At 44.3% G+C, this 19,927-nt stretch overlaps 1 protein-coding gene across 1 annotated transcript in view; it reads right to left on the reverse strand.

Moving 5' to 3' along the window:
* Positions 1-16,624, reverse strand: part of SH3RF3 (SH3 domain containing ring finger 3) — a 221,561-nt gene extending 204,937 nt beyond the window's left edge. The window contains exons 1-2 of the mRNA XM_086934277.1: positions 16,368-16,624; positions 6,220-6,554 (exon numbers count right to left, since the gene is read on the reverse strand). Coding sequence (XP_086790403.1) covers positions 6,220-6,554; positions 16,368-16,437 — 405 coding nt within the window. The 5' untranslated portion in view covers positions 16,438-16,624. The remainder of the gene's footprint in view (positions 1-6,219; positions 6,555-16,367) is intronic.
* Positions 16,625-19,927: the final 3,303 nt, after the last annotated feature.

The following is a 19,927-nucleotide window of genomic DNA, read 5'->3' on the forward strand; positions in this document are numbered from 1 at the left end:
TGGGTGAAACGAAAACATATGTGTCATATTTATTCTTAAGTCGGTTTTTCTACCAGTGAAACTCAAGGTATGGCCTGGGGGCCGCTTGCGGCCCTCTTGATCTTTACATGTGGCCCCCCTGGTAAACAGCAGCACTAGATTCTGTTGAGCACTAATATTCGGAAAAAATTGTAAATAAATGGGCAATCATTGATTTGCAGGTTAAATGAACTTATGAAGTAACTACAAAGGTGTTCTGAGCCCATGGCAGGACTGCCATCACAAACCAGTCCTGGCAATTATGTCTGACGGGTGCGGGAGGAGGTCATGGGGTGGGGGAGTAGGGGGTCTGGCCGGAACACTGCTGCTGCGCTTTTGTTACAATGGGCCCCCAGTAGCAAAAACGGCCCTCACCGGTCCAAAACCGGTCCCCACCCTTCCAGCCCATCGGGGAAACGCTCGGTGCCCGCTACGGTCAGCCCTGCCAGTGCCACTTAACTTTAGTTAACCTGCAAATAAATGCTTGCCCATTTATTTAACATTTTTTAAGACCTCCTTACACAATCCTTGAATCACCCAGACCCCCTACCACCACCGTGCTGGGGTCAGTGAGACCCTTGGTCACACCACAAACTATACTTTGTAGCCCCTGGGTAAATGTGCTTGCATTCATTAGCAGCACCTGGACTACACTGACAGATGTCATATGAACCATGGGCCACCTCAGCATTTCACAAAGACACAGCACTTCCATTTTTGAAAGAAATGCCACTATTCTTGCAGAGGTCTGTTTTACATCTTGCAAAAAGAACTATTGATGGACAGAATGCGGAACAATGTCATACATTCACCCCAGTACAGAGATCTGGGTCTAAATCCATCATTCTTTTGCTCACCATGCCATTTCCAGTTTGAACCCAGCCATATGCAAATCAGTCTTGACCCTGTGCCTCATGGGAACAGTCCAGCCTGAACTGCCAAGCCAGGTCCTCCCTGGACTGGAAACAAGCACCCAAGGACCGGTTTCGGGGTTTCACCCCTCTTCAGCCAGGATAGCTTGATTCCAGTGGCATGGAGAGCATGGGACTCACATCTGAGCATACCTGTCCCACTCGGGGTGACAAATGCAAAAAGAACTATTGCTGGACAGAATGCAGAAAAATGTCATACATTCACCCCAGTACAGAGATCTGGGCCTAAATCCATCGTTTTTTTGCTCACCATGCCACTGGATTCAAGATAGCCTGGCTGATGAGGGTTATGAACCCGAAACCGGTCCCAGGATGCTTGTTTCCGGTCCAGGGAAGACATGGCTTGGCAGTTCGGGCTGGACTGTTCCCATGAGGCACAGGGTCAGACTGATTTGCATATGGCCATGTCTGAACTGGGATGGTGGAGTGAGCTAAAGAATGATGATGGATTAAACCCAGATCAGTTGACTGGGGGTGAGTGTTTGATTTGCTTAAGCGCTCCGTCCATCATCCCCTTTGGTATCGCTTTGTTTTACATCTTGGACACTTTCTTATCAGGATGAGGTCACCAACATCAGCAGAGGCTTTAAACCCTCTGACTCCAACACTTAGATCCCAGCAAATTTAAAACTTTCCCAGTATGCCAGTCTGCTACCACTTCGACCTAAACAAGGTTTACCATTGCTTTCCTTCTCTCCTGGGATAGTTCCTTGTAATCAAATGCATTAACTTGTAACCTTGTAATTAATTGCAGGCATAAGCACAACCAATAGGTTTGACGTTAGTGCTGTAACACCGCCAACAAACCTACAAGATCCAACTCTGGACATCATTTTCTTTGGATTAACTGTATTTCCATACTACACATGCACACAAATCTATCTTTAGTTATGGTATGGGCTCTCACTGAGCCATAACCTTTACTAAATTGCCCTGCTATTGCATTCTTCCTTAGTTGAAGCCACAGCATCTTACCTATAAAAAAACTCCATACTTACATCTGGGCACTAACCTTTTTAATTCCCTCGCAAAGGACTCAATTGGTTCATGAGCTTCTTGAACCTTGATATTGATTACGGGACAGTCCAAAAACTGCATACAGTCTTTGCTGATTTTTGTTGTGTCTGCTGAATAGCTTAAGGCCACATAACCGTACACTATTTCGGGCACTCACTAATGCATAAAAATCCTTCCTCCTTATGCATTCATATTGAAACAAAAATCTTATTTTAGCAGTAAAAGCTCGTCCAACAATACTTTCTCTGCATTTATGGAACACAGTGTTTCCCAGGTGTCCTTAGTGAAATCAATCGCGTCTTGACGAATTGCATCTTGTCAATGCTGTGTTACTACACGCCAATCCACGTACCCTGTCAAAGCACGTTAAAGCAATCAGGTCCTCATTCTGAGGGCCCAATTATTTATGATACCTACACAAACTCCTGTTTGAAGATCCTTTCCTACTTTTCCACGTAGATGTTGAATGTGTCGAGGTGAAACACGTATCGGCTACCTACATTTGTAGTCAAACGATGCTGAAAGTAACTCTGAATGATTGGGGGGATGTATGCCACCAGACACTGTGACTGATCACTTCTAAGACTATCCATGAATTCCATGAATATTTAAAAATGCTCAAAGTTGTCAAAATGGACCATTTGCCGCTACTCACGGGTATAGGCTTTCAACACTTCGTCAGATATCATGTAGAGGGAACGCTAAAGAAAGTGCTTCAAACAGCAGATCTGGAAATAAGTGTTTGCCAGAGATTTTATGTCATGCAACATTCTCACAATATGACCCAGAATACTCAAAGCAACATAATAATAGTGGTGCCATTCGGATGTAAAACCCACATATACAGACAAAACCTATGCCTTAACACAGTGACCTACAGCGGGGCGATCAACAACAGAGGTAAAGAACGAAGGCTTATGTAGATGGCAGGGGGATACCATTATGATACTCTCTTGGAGTCGGCGATGCAGTACTGATCCAACAGCCGTCCACTGGCACAAAACTGCGTTCTCTTTTGATGCACAGCCATAAAGCGTTGGGCACTGGAAGGGGTACATGGTCACTGCAAAAAGCCAGGAACATGTTGCCCCATGAAGTACCTGAAAGTTCAAGATTTTTGAGTGCAGCCAGCAGTTAGACCACATGCAGAGGAAGCCAGTGAGGATGCGATGACTCACCCCAAACAGCACGACAGATGCACAATAGCGAGAATAAAGAGCGGATAAACAACTTGCAGCGACAAAGGTTTCATTGAACCGTACAGTTGCTTCAATAGTGGCTCAAGAGCATGAGGTAATGAAATATACAGTGGATCGTCTCTTCAGAACAAGTGAGAAATGGAGTCTAAAGACGCCTCTGGCGGGCAGTGGTACAACATTCGTTTGACAATGGGTGTAGACAAAGGTAGATCTTCCCCTGACTTGAGTGGGTGACCAGAAGCTATCAGGGATTAGTTTACAAGACGTACACAAAATGTCTTGACTGCGCTAATCCTCCTATATTTGAGAGGATTGACTACCAGCTCAGCTCTTATACATTTTGTGTATAGAGACAGACTGAGCTGAAAGAAACACTGCTTAGTCATGTCAACGCCAGGCACGAAAAACCTATGCACTGCCAAGGCGGATCCCCAGTGTCTGAAGCTATTGTCCTTTGATTTTACATACTTCAGGCATCACCTCTTGTATTCTTTTATCCCTCACGACAGACGGGGTAGACCATGAGTCATGAGATCCCCATGACACGGCATCCCAGCCTTAGTCCGGCCCCCGTCTCCCACCCTCATAATGCACGGTTACACTCAGTATCCTTTCAAAGCACTGGTGCTGAAAGAGAGGGCTTTTATAAAAAACTGGAGGTTGAACACTCATTTAACAGGAAATTATCCATGCCAAGTGGAAAAATGGGAGAATTTACCTAAAAGGACAGGTTTTAGAAATTATGCCTTTTCACTAAAGCAGCAGTCATATAAACAACCCAAAAGGTAACAACTGAGTACACCCCAAAATAATGATGATAATAATAATAATAATAATAATAATAATAATAATAATAAGGACAACACAACAACAACAACAATAATAATAATGATGCTAATAATAGTAATGATGCTAATAATAGTAATGATAATAATAATAATAATAATAATAATAACAATAATAATAATAACACAATAATGATAATAACAACACAACAATAATAATAATAATGATGTTCATGATACTAAAGATGAGAATATTTATAATGGTAATAATAATGTGTTATTATTCATATTATTATTATTATTAATATTAATAATATGAACATTATTATTTGTTGACTTGTTATTTTTTTTAATTAGGAGAATAAGAAGTTACCAAATAATTGTACTTGGCTTTTAAATCCGGCATAGATATCAAGGCAGTCACGGATGCTTTACAGTGAAACATGCAAACTTCATTCCCCTCTATGATGAGATGTAACATGAAATTTGTACATAATAAGGTGTCAAGGATAAACTTTAAGAGCAGTCCTCAACTGACTTCATAAAGAACAATATCTGCAAAGCAAAGGAAGGCCTAGCTCCAGCCACACTAAACATTTACAACCTACCCCTTGGAGTTGTATGACAGAAACACGAGTGGCTAAATCATGCGTGCCTCGATAACTCTGCCACAACAACAAATGCATCTTAACAACCCATTCCTTTACCACGCATGCCTTTACCACAGTTTTATGGTAAAGGCATAAGTATGCTAAAGATCACACCCCAGTCCCCCCCCCAGCCCTAAAACCCAGCCCCATGTACTCAAAATTACCCTGTCCCCAGACCAGCCCTTGAGCCGTAGACCTGCCCCTAGCCATGAACACTGTCCCGACCCAGTCCCACCTGCCCCCCTCCCAGAGCACTAAAACTGCCCCCAGCCCTGAAAACTGTCCCTTTCCCCTATCCAAGCCCTAAAAACAGACCACCTTATCCTAAAAACTACGCTGACCCCAGCACCCCAACATGAGCGCTAAAAAAGGACCCCCACCCCTGAAAACTTCCCCGATCCCCACGTCCTCAAACTCGGCCCCCTGCCCTAAAAACAACCCTAACCACTGAGCTCTAAAAACGACCCCCCCTCAAACCTGGCCCCAGCTCCTCTTACCAGACTGCGTCCTGGAGCTCCTACTCCCGATCCTTTGTCTTTCTGTGCCCACCCATCCGGGCATCTAGACCGTGCAGTGCCTTGGTTCAGCCCACATTTGAAAGGCCGTTTACCAACCCTTGGACAACCTACAAAGACGCACCCTATAGATAATGAATTCTTTCCAACTCCACAACAATATATCAGAAACGGTCTGTCTTTGCTCAGTGATAAAAAGACTAAAAAGCTTGCTCTAAAGCAAATATACGACTTTCTGAATCGTTCTGAACCATGGAAACTCCTTGACTGAGACTCCCCTTCCGTGAGCCTAGGCTGCTTCACAACATCGCCTTTGTCTCTTTTAACCTCTTGGGCGCGGCCGCAATTCTGTGCCCGTGCGCCCGTTTTTAAGAGTGGGCGGGTTCATGACTGCCCCCAGCCGTCATCAGCACACAAACACCGTGATGCATGACGGCTGGGGGCCGTCATCAGCATGGAAGGGGGTTAAAATGTGACCAATGTATCTATCATTAATGCCTTCCAAAGTATGATTTCCCTCTCCCACCTATCATATTGTATGTGCTATTCCATCTTTCAATTGAGTTTCAGATCCCCATCAAAATGGCTGTCTATGTTTCTGTTTCCAGGATATGTGTACTCTACTTGTATAATGTTATGATCTTCGTTATATTTTGTGTGTGATTCATTTTGTAAAGTGTTGTAGATGTCTGAATCCTGCTCAGCACTATTGTTACTTCTGGGCCATGACCCAGCTCTATTAAATGTGTCACATAAGTAAACAAAAACTTTGTGAAACATGCGCCTACATGGTTGGGGGAAATGCGATACTGACCAACCTAATGCAAACTTAACATCTGATCAAACTATTTAAATAAAATAGAGCAATATGAAACATGTCAGACTTTTTAGTATTCCTAGAAGATTGATGGGATAATCATTAATAAGTAAATTGATAATACATGCCAATGTAGAACAATACCCATACTATATCAAATGTGCTGAAAAAACATATAAGCAAAATTGATCATAAGTAATTTGGACAAAGCAAGCATCCGCCTGGGTTGTAGATGATTGCCCTGACTGCTTATTAAACATTGGTAGAAGGGATAAGAAAGACTTACCTTTTCATTTTTGCGTTCTTCAATTTTGCTGCCTGCGTTGGTTGGGCTCGATGTGGCCAAGCGGTTGATTGGTCCATTTGCTACCTCCCCATTTAGGTTTGCAGCGCTGACATTTGGCGGAGTAATGGCTGCCGCCGCTGACGTCAGAGGGATTGCTGGCCTAGCACTATGTGCTCCAGGGCTACCTTGGATAGGGGAGTGATGGATGTGCTGAGGGGAAACCACAGAGTGCGGTCTAACAACGGGTGCTGGTGAACGGCACGGAGAGCTCTGCGTCCTGAGAGGAGAGACGGTTGCTGTGGGTCGCTCCTGCACTTGACCGTTGGAGTGTGGGGCTGCAAACAAAGTATCAAGACAACTTATTGCTCCTAACTGCTACAATGCAACACTGACATTGTAATGCATTACAAAAAACACAGTGGTCCTGGTGAGTAAGTGAGGAAAATGAAAAGACAGTGTTTACAATATTTACAGTTATTAACATGTATAACCTCTCCGATACATAATATACAGATAAGGACTCCACAAAATGCGCATGCAGAAAATGTCCAATTGTTAGCGCACAAGTGGATCGATATATCAGTACAGGTTAGAGAAAGTTGAAAGTGTTGACGTTTCGACCCCACGGGGATGAACAGGGCCAATTGTCCCTAGGGAGAGGGAAGCAACCTTAGTACCACCATTGATTAATCAGTGGGGTCCACGATGTGGACTTAGGGGGACGCCTACAAAGGGAAAGAGCAGGACCTCCTAATGGGACGTAGCAACTTAATGGTGAAGCAAGCGCCCAAATAGGGCTACAATTTCTGGACAGATAATCGTCTCTGTGTCTCGGTTTGAATAAATCAATTAGTTTCTCAATTCAAGTCTTGTAGGATGCTCGTCATTACTCAGGCAACGCGACACAACTCTAATGCATTAAGCAGTAAAAAACACAGATAGAAAGGAATTGATGAGAAATTGAAAACTACACAGTTTTTGAGTAGAATTCCAAAAGTTGAGGAACAGGAGAAGAAGGTCAAACTCTGATCTTCATTGCTCAAACAAACTCCTTCCCTCGTTGGGGATCTATTGTGGTGCTAAATTATTGCATTGTTTTCAGAACACAAATCTCACAAGGTTGTTAAAAGATTCGACAACAGTGAAGTCATTTCGACTGTCACGGTTTGGTTGGGAATAAGAGAAGGACAAAGGTAAACAGATGGATTATCAGTTTCCTCTGGAATATGGGCAGGGTAGGTGGGTGGGAAGGGCAAGTCAATATAAAATGTATTCATTTAGCATGAGCTTATTCTAGCTTGAGATGGCACAACAGATTCCAGAAGCAAGTATTTAACTCACTGAGCCATTTGGTGGCGTAGAGGCATGTAATTTGGAACATGATGGACATTTATTTTATGACTGTGCTCCAAAGGAACAATTTGCAATGATTTTGCTCTAAGTACTGTGACTTAGAGCCTCATTTAGAGGTTGGAAGATGTGGCATTTCTCTCAAAAAGGCAGACGTCTGGTCCCAAAACTACTCAGCTACATTGCCACATTTAGGGGTGGGGAACCGTTGGGATTTACTGGCAGAGCCTTGGTTCACTCCACTAGCAGAAACCCTTGGGCTTATAAGTACATTAGCCATTTGGTCATCAGGTAACAGGGGCAATCAGGGCCGGACTGGGAACGGAAACAGGCCCTGACAAAGAATTCTGGCAGGGGGAAGGGGGTGGGGGATGGGGGGTGCTATCGGAAGGAAAGCTTTGTGCCGCTTTTGTTGCTGGGGGCCGATATTGCAGCTATGCGGTAAAACCGGCCCCGGTAATAAAAACGGCCCTCAGGGGTCTAAAACTGGCCCTCACCCTGGTGGCCCACTGGGTGAAATGCCTGGTGCTTGCTAGGACCAGTCCGGCCCTGGGGGGGTCAGCTTCAGATCTCCCAACAATCACGCTGGCACATAATGTTAAAATGCGTTATATGACAACCAAGGCGCACAAGAGGGCTTAAGGGGCAGAAGAAAGGGAGAGGAATGCGGATTGGTAGAGGTACTAAGAACTGCAAAGAACGTGTACCATGCATATGAAAGAACAATGTTTTATGTGCATAGCTCAATGGGTTACTGCTTTTGTCGTAGAATGTTTTTTGTTAATGTGCAGTTCTTAAGTTACAATCATAATCAAGTACAGTGGGCTATGAACTGCCATCAAAGAGCTGCATGCAAGCTGAATGGTACAGTTTAAAAAGTTATGTTTTTTCCCAGTCTTTCATTATCCTAATGTTGCTAAACAAAGTTTTGTTTGGGCAGGAATACATTCTTATTATTAAAGTCAACTCTAACCACTTTGTTATGTTCTGAGTCCTGGGTTTGTGGTTCTCCAGACCAACCACTCTTAAAAAGTGCCTACCAGTATGGATGACATGTGAATCCTACACCTTGTAGTCCCCTTTGCCTTATTTATCTTTTTCTAATACACTGATTCACACATGTATGAGTCATTGCCTCTGTATGTGTGTGATGTAAAGTGCAGGGACAGCCTACACTGGTATGAGAGGTACTATAAAACATATTCAATACTTAATAGAGAGAAGATATGGAGAGATGAGAGGAACCATAGGAGGATGAGAGTGAGGGGAACATTGAAGAGCCCCAACAAAGATTGCCCTATTCTGGTGCACAGCAAGGTCGTCATTTACTATGCTTTAAAAGCTAATACAATTGAATATATAATGAAAGATGTGTTTTAGAATACACCATTTCCCCCAAATTTCCTTGTAGGGATAACACCACCCTCTAGAATCGCTCATTCGTAGTGGTCAGGCTCACGTGCTACACTCGCTATGCATCTACCTGGGGGGTAGTGGTCTGATACAATTTGCCAGGGCTGCTTTGGGTTCCCTTTCCGGCCCTGGTCACCTCTTGTATGTCTTCTTCCAGCTCTGCCTCCTCAATGGGTTCATGGCAGACTGCCATGCGGGGGTTCAGTTAACTTTGCAACCACTGCCATCCATTTCTCCAAGTCCTCCTTTACATCTTTAAACTGGAGCCTCCTCTGCTAAAGCTCGGGCCATGAATTCTTTTTCCCAAGCTTTTCTCTCCATGCCTCGATGGTGAAGCCAGTGAGTAGGTATGCGATGCTTAGCCAAGAGTATTTCCAGATTCGCACACCTGTGCTTTATTTTGCTGCTTTTGGTTTGGGGACTATGCCTATTTAGGGGTTAGCTGAAGAAGATCCCTTTTCCAAGGTGCAACCTAGTTATACATTTCTATTATGCGACAGGTAAAGTTCTGTCTAGACTTAATCCATGTGGGTTACGTCTAGACAGAACTTTACCTGTTGCATAATAGAAATTTAAAATGTTGGTATAAATTGAATAACGCAGAAAGTTCTGTGTCATCCTATTTTGCTTGAAAATAAGTTTCATGTGAACGCCTGTTCCAAGTTATACTTGATACCCATGTTCACATGGACATTAGGGTCGATTAAACTGCAACCTAGTTTGACCTCACTTACGTACTAATCGATAATTCTACATGTCCATATCACATGGATCAACTCACCACTCGCCAAACCCACAACTTGGAAAGTTGTTCTTCCTGTAGCATCTTTAATCCTTTGAGAGGCAACATCCTCAACTGATGAGGTCTTTTTAGTTGTGCCACTCACTGTGTGACTCACAGTGTGGCTCAATGATTAGAGCGGCAGACCCTGATGCAGAGGTCTAGCCCGGGACCAGGGTTCAATTCCCCGCCTCGGCAGGTCTTGGGCTCAAAATTCAACGGATCTGATCATTCTCGCCTCGGTGCCTATTCCAATCATGGAGTCCCACTCTGCAACTCTGGGCAATAGCTTGCTTAATCTCCACAACGGCCCCCAAACGCTAAGGATGCCTGGCCTCCACCTTGGGGGTGCCCAGGAGTGGACACCTCACAGGGAAAGCCAGGATGGGTTCCACAGCGGTATTCGTACAAGCGCCTTGAGACCCTTGCAGGTGAGTAGTGCGCTATACAAGTATCAATTTATATTTATCTGTTATGTAGACTAATGTAGTTCTTTGCACGCTGTAGAAGACGTTCATCAAACTTAGGAATGTTTGTGTTCAACTGTTAAAAAAGATGTTTGCATTATGTAATGTGTTTTAATGTCTTTTAACAAGTCTTTAAAAAGATCTTAAGACTTGAAAATAAAAATGTTTATATTTTGTGGATTTATAAAGCACATAGCTGCCCAAAGGCTTCCCGGGGAAGGAGAGGAGAGGTGCTGGTGACAGAGGCTGAGAATAATCATCATGGGAACAGCCAAGCCTTAAGTTTTTTCCTGAAGCTGAGTTCGTCTTTCAACAGCCTCAGTTCCCTGGTCATGGAATTCACCCACAGCTTCGGGACCAGGATTGAAAAGATCTACCTCCGCATCTTGTTCTCCTGATCCTCTGCGTCTTTATGAAGTAGTCATGAGACGACGCGAGGGGCCTCTTTGTACATATGGAGAGATGAGTTCCCAGAGAATGGTAGGACCCCTGCCGTTCATTGCTTTATGTGCTAAGCAGAGGGATTTTATCTTAATCCTGGATTCCATGGACAGCCAATGAAGGTGTTTCAGAGAAGTTTTCACTGATTTCGGTCTGGGTATCTTTAAGTGTATCCTGGCCGCCACCGCATTCTGCACCCCCTGCAGTCTGTTAATAGCATACTTTGGTGATCCCAGGTACAGGGAGTTGTCGTAATCCAGACGTGAGACCACAAGTGCCTGGACATTGATTCTTCGTGCCTGTTCTGGGATAAGTTCTATGATCTTACGGATCATTCGGAGTATGCCATGGCAGGTAGCTGCTAGATTTTTTACTTGGATTTCCATAGAAAGAGTGTTATCTAGCCACATGCCTAGATTCTTTATTAATGATTTGGAAATGGGAGGTGTTCCCAGTGTCTGGCCAGTTAATCATGGCCTTGGGCATAAAGTGCTAACACCTGTAATTTGGTCTAATTCATATATTATGTTGGTCCTGCCAAAACATTGTTTCTCATATTTAACCGCTCCCATGCTCGTGACGGAACCGCTCCGTCACGAGCCTCGGGTGGGCTGTGCTGGTGACAGAACGGTTCCATCACAGCCCGCTCGCCGCACCTGCGCGGCGCGAATTCCGCGCCTGCGCTGACGTTCTAAAGAGCGGGCGAGGCCGTGACGGAACCGTTCCGTCACAAGCACAGCTCACCCGCGGGCCGTGACGGAGCGCTTCCGGCACGAGTACGGGAGCGCCGCGCGGCCCCGCCTCCCCCTTAAGCTGCGGCGGAATAGCTGCCGCAGCGAAGGGGTTAAAGCTTTCTGTATTGAAGGCGTCCCGATAATTTGACGTGGGACTTTGAGCATTTAGGTCACTTACCCTTGCCTGTCTACCAATGTTACCTCTCATGCAGTGACTTGCATTTCTCAACCCTCTCTGTGATGTAGCACATAGCCTACATGCAGTCTGTCATCATGATGCCTGTTTTGAAATACAGATCAACCAACCAAGCCCCTGTGCAACTGAGATACGACTCTGAAGGACTTGTGGGTTCAAAAAAAGTGGACGAAGAGAATGGCAGTCTTCGAACATTGTGACACAGTTTGCGCACCCCATTATAACTTTCATGCAACCCACTCTTCCAAAGTTATTAAAAAAAAAAAACAATAAAACTTGTATGATCTTTCTCTTATGACAGTTAGTGAAGTCTTGATTGTTTTTCTTTCTGGCATTCTATTGTAAGATTACATATAGTGATACAAGATTCCTTACATCTATGACATCACATTGACGGCTGCACCCTTGACCTCTTGCGCCAAAAGATTTCACAATGGGTTTCAGTATCGTGGCTATTTGCATTAAGCCAGTTGTTTAGGTTTTTAAATTTGTTTGCTGTTTTGATTTTTTCCCTAGGTATTGTATCCCAACCAAACGGTTGTGTGTGTTTTTTCACCCACAGAGGTGGGCCTCTTGTGGATCACAACTTGCCGCTTCCTCGATCACAGCTTACTGTGTTAACTCAGCCGGGAACCTCGTTAAAATCCAATTTCAAATTTAAAAAGCAAATAGAGGTGATTGGGAAAACTAGGCCCCTTCCTTACAGTGGCCGGCTGTTCATTCTGCTGTGAAGGTATGAGGCTGCAAATGCAAACCACATTTTCTTGAATTCTTGGCATGCCACCTAATCCTGCTCTGCAGCTCCAACATAGCACACCTCGAATCCAAGCAGCAAGCCCTTGCTTGTCATCAGAACATAAGATAATGCTTACCACTTCCGGGTGGACTCAAAAATAAGTTCCCAGAAGGCACGCAAGCATGCCAGAGTTATTAGTGTGAATGGTGTGCCCACAGCAAAGAGTGGGCGTTTGCACTACATGCTGGTCTCTGCTGCAAGTGCACAGACATTCTCTGAATAACCCGACATACTCAAGGAATATAAAAATTAAGATATATACATCTATATGACATAAAATGGGAATTGATGCAGGCCTCCGCAAGACCACATCCCTCCCTCCTGCTTTCTCTTGAGGTACACCATTTCAGGTCCTTAATTCGACTTTATGCATGGACGTCATTTAGGAGTCGCAAGGGGTCGCAGCTGCGACCCCTGGCTTGCCCCTTGTGACCCCTGGCACTACCTTTGCGACCCCTGGCCTCAGAGGTGCCAAAATCAGTGCCTGCAACACAAAGGCAGTTCTCCTAATGGACGTTGGTTGGAACTCATTTTCATGTTTTCAGTCAATTTGTTTATTACACAAATACTGAATAACATTCACTATTAGTGTAATGCAAAATGGAGTATAATTTGCTGGAATATGACCCTATCTGGCAACTAAGGTAAGTACAAAATGTTTGTGAGTGTGTTTGTCTGAGAGAGAGTGTGAATGTGTAGGCCTGTGTGTGTGAGTCAAAGTAAAGCTCGGATGGTGTGTGCTGTCACTTCCGCTAGCCCTGAAATTTTGGTAAATTGATGCCCATGACTTTATAATAAGCTGATTAATATTATAATAGGCGAATGCGTTTATTTTATTCTGGTTTTATGGGGACAAACATAAATGCGTATTGTGTGTTCTGAATAGTGTTTCTTAACTAAACAGTTGGAGCACCATGATGTGTGGCGTCATGGCTCTGTCTTCTTTTATTAACATGTAATGGTAACACAACACAGGCAATCAGTTGGCTGTGAACAGTTTCATCGTAACTGCTTCATGAGCTGAAGGAGGCCATTGGCTGTTCTCGGGGGCAGTGGTGTTTTGTTCCATGGAGTTAAAAAAAAGTAAATATCATACACAATCTTTCATCAATTACCATTGTTTTTACTCCAGTGCACCAAATGACCTGCAGCTATACTATTTTACCGTTGGATAATCTGGTGTCTATGAAGGAACTTTAATATTATAACTAGGGTCTTGTGGTAGCGTTATCTTATGCCCTAAAATTCTTCTGCCAATATTTGTACCAACCTTTTTTTTTTGGGGGGGGGGGGAGTTTTATATAGTGCAAACTAGAACCGAAAGGATCAGAGCGCTTTACCTGAGCACCAGTTGCGTTCAGCAGTGGCCCATGCATGTAAGCAGGCCCGGACTGGCAATAGCGGGCACCGGGCAATACCCCGGTGCGCCGCACGAGTGGGGGGCGGTTTTGAGTCCCTGTGGCCCGATTTTGTTACAGGGCCGTTTTTGCAGCATAGCTGCAAAATCGGCCCTGTAACAAAATCGGCTGAAAACTGGCCCCAGCAAAGAGCTCGGACGCACCCCCGATGTGGGGGGCGGCCGAGCACTTTGCCAGGGCCGGTTTTGGTTCTCAGTCCGGCTCAGCATGTAAGAGCGGTGGGGGGTAGGGTAGGTAGGGGGGATTCAGACAGACAACGGGGAGGGGAAATTAATTATTTATCTAATTTTTCCTCATGGTCATCAGTCCAATCCCCCACCCAATCCGGCCCCACCGCTCTTACCTGCACAGGCTGCTATTGGTTGTGTTACAGACGAACACATTCAGTTTTATTAAGCATGAGGAGATTTAGGGCCAGATGTATGTAGATAGCATTTTGTGATTCCCTAATTATGAATCACAATGATTTGCAATTCGGAAATCGCAAAATGCAATGTATGAAGGTGTTATAGTACACCTTTTGCGATTCCTAGAAGGGTCGCAAATGACCTACCTCATGAATATTAATGAGGTAGGTCACAATTTGGGACCCCCTAGGAATCGCAAAAATCACGGGGTTGGTGGCCGGTTGAGATCAGCAGACCACCATGTCCATGATTGCTTTTCAATAAAGCAATCTTTTTTTTTGTAAAGCAGCCCGTTTTCCTTAAAGGAAAACAAGATGCTTTACAATACGAAAAATATAACGTTTTCTTTTCCTTTTTTAGGAGCAGTCAGTGGTCTGTGGACCACTGCATGCTCTTAAAAAGGGGTTTACAAACATTGACAAAGGAGAAGGGGTCCCTTGGGGACCCCTTCCCATTTGCGAATGGGTTACTACCTACTTGAAGTAGGTGGTAAAATGCAAATGTTTTGCGACCACAATTGCGGTCACAGAACATTCAAACCTAGCTATGTGATTTGGTATTAGGAAGGGGCATGTTTCGGGCGTCACAAAACATTCATACCTAGCTATGCGATTTGGTATTAGGAAGGGACGCCCACAACACGCCCCTTCCTAATACCTACTCGCAAACCCATGCGATTTGATAACAGTTACTGAATCGCAAAATTAGGTTTGCTGTATCGAATCTGCCCGTTTGCCAACGTAAAAATGCTTGATACATCTGGCCCTAAGCGATTTGCCCAAAATCAAAGGATGCTGAGCGTCCTTGCCGAGACTCAAACCCGGTTCCTCAGCTTTGATGTCTACCGCTCTAGCCGTTTGCAGTTTAGCAGTTTTTGGGCACTTATTATGCGACCAGTAAAAATGAAGGAAACAAACACAAAAACAAAACTGGCAAGAGTATAATGTTTCACTGATTCTAATAAATGCGTTTTAAACCAGAAGTTATGTAACTTTTACAAGTTGTTGTACATACAGACTCACATATTTCACCCCCAGTTTCTCTTGTAAAAGTATGATGTGCGTTTCAAAGGACGTTTCCAACCAAGTGGAGCGTATTTCGCGTTCCACATTATCGTCGCACAGCAAAATAAGAATTCTTGCGAACTCAAGTTCCTTCGATATTTCATTTTAATCAAAAGTTTATCCCTGATATAATCCATAAGTTAATCACATTTTTTCTTTCAAGTTCGAGAATTTGTGAATCCCATTAGCTTCAAATGCTGAGAAAATGCCTATCCAAGCCCTTTCAAAAGCACATGGGAGACGCAGCCCCGGACAGCCAGATTTCATGATTACTCCCATTTCGAGCTAAAAGTCGCCCTTCTTCAGGGGTATCAAAAGAAGGACACATATATAGGGGCAGATTTACAAGCCCCTTGCGCCGCTTTTACGCTGCCATTGCGTCACTTTTGTGACGCAGCGGCGGCGCAAAAGATGCACCATGGTGTGGGGTATTTACAACGTGACGCATCTCTCAGATGCGTCACGTTGTAAAGCCCTGCGCCAGAAGAGGCGTACCATCACAGGGGGAGGCGTTCCGGCACAGGAACGCCCCCCAAAAGTGGCTGAGTGAAATCTACAAGATTTCACTCAGTCACTTTTGGGCCCATGCTGCGTCAAAACCCTGCGCCTGCTTGAAGCAGGCGTAAGGATTGACGCAGCATTGTGCACATAGGGCCCCCCTGATCATTACTGGATCTGCGTCGCGCTTGCGACGCAACTCAAGCAATGCGCCGCTTTTACGGCACAGATGCATGACGCATCTGTGCCGTTTTTGCCCCATGGGGCGCCGCATTGTAAATGCGGCGCATCAAGGGTGGCGGAGCTGCGACGCACAATTACTGGCGTATCCTTGCCGATATGCAGGGATGCGTCAGTAATTGTAAATCTGCCCCATAGTATTTTAAATAAAACTGTATATAGGACTCCATTGAGCGTAGGGGCCGATTTCTTAAAATCGCACAGAATTCAGCAGTACGTCTGACAAGAAGAGGCTGGTTTCGGTTGTATCACAGTTAAAACATAAACATCCCTTTAACAGACAGTACACATCCCATTAGCAGACACCATAGCTCTATGCGGCCCTAAGCTACAAAGAACTTACCCATCGGCATTGGGCCGCGGCCTTGGCTGCTTGTCTGCTGCGCTGTGAACCTGGAGCAGTTATTGTTCATCTGCGGGGAGCCCGGTGGCTGCTGGGGGTGGAGTGGAGGTACCGTGATTGGCACTGCCGGCCTGGTGGCTGGCAGTGTGCTTGTAGGATTCGCTCCACTCGGGTGAACTGCTACTGGGGAGCTCCTGGTCGTAGGGGTCACGGCTCCCGCCACAGGACTCCGAGTCTGCGCGGCACCGGCAGGAGCTCTGGAATAAAAAAAAAGAAAAAAAGAATGAGCTGACAGTGTGTGTGAATTCTCTAATTATTTGTTTGGGTGGGGCATGAGTAGTGGAAATAGGAGCAGTTTAAATGCTCCTGGTAGGCCGTGATATTAATAATGACACACACAGAAGACATACTGCTTAAGTGAGAATTGGTCCCTAATTTCTGTATTTGGTCAATTTTACAGTTTTACTGTCAATGTGACCCTCTTCTACCCTAAAGGATATTTCCTTTTAATACATACAACGTACGCAGTCCACATCTCTTTCGGTAGGGCCTGCTCTGGTACACCTAGGGGGATATTTTCCTTGCCAATAATGCCTTGTAAATAAGGTGATGCCCCTATCTGTAGTGGCGATAGGGGCTTCAACTTATTTGCAAGGTAGCGGTAAACCACTTCACGTGGGTTAATGCTGCCTTGTAAATAAGGCCCCTTTCATGCTATACTAGATTGAAAGGGGAGGGCATTATGTGTTGTGGTGGGCATTCCACCGCAACACCCATTGATTTGACGCTGCCCCATATTTACAAGGGTGGTGTAAACAGGAGGCAGCACCAAAATTAAGACCAGGGAAAACCTGGTCTAAACAGGCGAAATAAGTAGAAATGCGTTATTTCTCCTAATTTGTTACTGTTTCCAAGGGTTCTGCTTTGTTCAGCACACATGGAAACAGCAAAACGCTAATGATTGTTTGTGTGCAGGAAGGTCTCCCTTCCTACACATAAACAATCATTAAAAAATTATATTTCGTAACTTCTATGTGCGCTGCATTCAGCAGCAAACATAAAAGTTACAAAACACCATTCAAAGATTGTTTGTGTGCAGGAAGTGAGACCTTCCTGCACATAAACAATCTTCCCCTCAATGAAGACACCCTTGCACTATGGTGCCAGAGAGCCTGCGTTGGGGCTAGGCAGCTAAATTTAGCGCCAGCACATGGGGAAACCAGGGCTGCACCGTACTCTCGTGAATATGGTGCGCCCTGTGTTTCTAAAGTGACGAAGCGTGGCAGTAGCCTTCTTGGCTTAACGACACGCTTCGCCACTTTGTTGTAAATATACCCCGTAGTATCACACGTGTGAAAGAGAAATTACATGAACCCATGTCCCTACTTTGGTCTTCACAAACATCCACCTTGTGCAGAAGATAATGATGGCTTCCCACGTCTTTTCTCCGCAGGTTCTTACATTACCTCCACCATCTATAGGTACTTTATTTTTCCAGCCTTACCACCATGCTTTTGCTTCTCCCTTCAGAATTGTTTACTCATAGAATAACTCCAGTGTGCATGGCCTTTTTATGCCTTAATATTTTCAACTATAATCTTTCCTTGATCACAGAGGTCGGGGGGGGAGAGAGGGGAGGCAGCGAACCCTTTGAGAATCATTTCTGTATGTCCTGAAGTTGCCATCTCAGGGATTTCTTGTAAGACACTGCTGTGGCTCTCAGTAAGTGGCGTGGTTGATCCTTCACTAACTGTGATGGTAGACGGCAGGTTACTCTGGACCAGAGGAATATCAAAAGAATTGCATTATCCTGTTGCCCAGACTTGTCAAATGATTTTGTGACCAGCTTGTAAATAAACGACATGCGGGTGACCAATTCTTCTGTTATGCTAAGCGTCACGAGCTCCTGATCCAAATTAGAACCAATATTTGGCAAAGCCAATAACGCTCATCTTTTAAAACCAGTGTAGAGCTGTTAGTTTACCAATAATGTGCACTTATTTTGGTTTTGTTTATGTCCCAAACCATTCTAAGATAGCTGCCTGTACTTGCACATGTAGGTGGATCCATGAGCATATTTCATGGAATGTTTAATAACCATTCTAAGATGCAAAATCGGCCCGTGGTGGGAGTGCTACCGGGCACTGACGTGGGCGGTGAGGAGAGGCAGGGTGGGGGTAGTAAACTACAGATTACGGCCGATTAGAGGTAATGTAAACATATGAATAAATTAAACAAATTTTGTTGCGCGCGCTGCATCGCATTTGGTGATGCAGCACGCACAACAAAATTCATTTTATTTATTTATGTTTACTTACCTCTAATCGGCCATAATCCGTCCCACGTCAGCACCTGGCAACACTCCCACCACGGGCCGCTACTGCTAAGATGGCCACTCACTGACCATGCGGGTGGCCATCTTATAATGATTATACTTAAACTTTGCACAAAATCATTCCAAGATGGCTGCTGATGGAGCAAGGACTTCTATAAAAGAGACTTGCTCGGACGCAATCCTCTCATATAAACCTGTAACAAACTATTAACAATGTATCCGATACAAATATGCAAAACATATCATATATCTCTAGATAGAGGAAGATTGCATATGTGTTTTACTAACAAGTAACCCGAGTGTGATTAAAGATGATTGCTAACGTGTGAAACTGTATTGCGCATGCGTCAACTGCATCTACGCAGAATGACGTCTTTACGCTTGGAGGGAAAATTCTGCTTCTGCACAGTAGCATCTAAAATGGCCGCTTGAAAACTCACGTGCAAAGCATCGGCTTTGCTGAAACCTAAAATGAGTTGTATACTAAATGCTAATGCATAAAGAGTATTTATAAGTAAATGGGATTAGAATAGAGATAGGTGGTATACAGTGAAATAATTTTCTTTTGAAATTAATACTTTTCTTTTGACTTCTCTATAAGTTCGTATTTGGGCCTCTGAACGGTGCTATAGCCTGCCACTCACGTGGTTTCTCCCGCATGCGCAAAGATGACAAGTTCGAAACAGTGACGACAAGTCTTGAAACTCGTCCAAGGACAGTCTCAGTACATATCCTGGGAACCAGCTGAACATCCTGACAATTCAATGGACAATTATGAAATGTATACAATGTTGTTGATAACATTTGCAAATACGGGTGGGAAATAAAGCATGGGAGAAAAAAATTAATGGGCGGGAACTTAAAACAATGAACTAAAGAAAATGATAAAAAACTTTGCATGATGTGGGGATCGTCCCCTTAGCTTGTTCAATCAGAAACAGGAGTTTCATAAAGTTGAAACAATTAGGGGTGGTACATGCCATTAAGAAATTATAATTGGGGTAGTTAGTTAGATTAGTTTCCATCAGTTGCAGCCAGAATGCTGAGATACTGAGATGCTGTGAGAATACTGATTAAAAACCCGAAGAGCAGAGTTAGAATTTCAGAGCAAAATAGAAGTTAGTAGATTGCGGAAGAATCGAGGAGGTAATAGAAATAGAAGAAGATTGTGGAAGAATGAAGGAGGAAGTTAGTGTCAGAGAGGGGTGAGACGCAGGCTTCGAAT

The sequence above is a fragment of the Lissotriton vulgaris genome, chromosome 8 (genome assembly GCF_964263255.1).
Source record: "Lissotriton vulgaris chromosome 8, aLisVul1.2, whole genome shotgun sequence".
NCBI classification, from domain to species: domain Eukaryota; kingdom Metazoa; phylum Chordata; class Amphibia; order Caudata; family Salamandridae; genus Lissotriton; species Lissotriton vulgaris.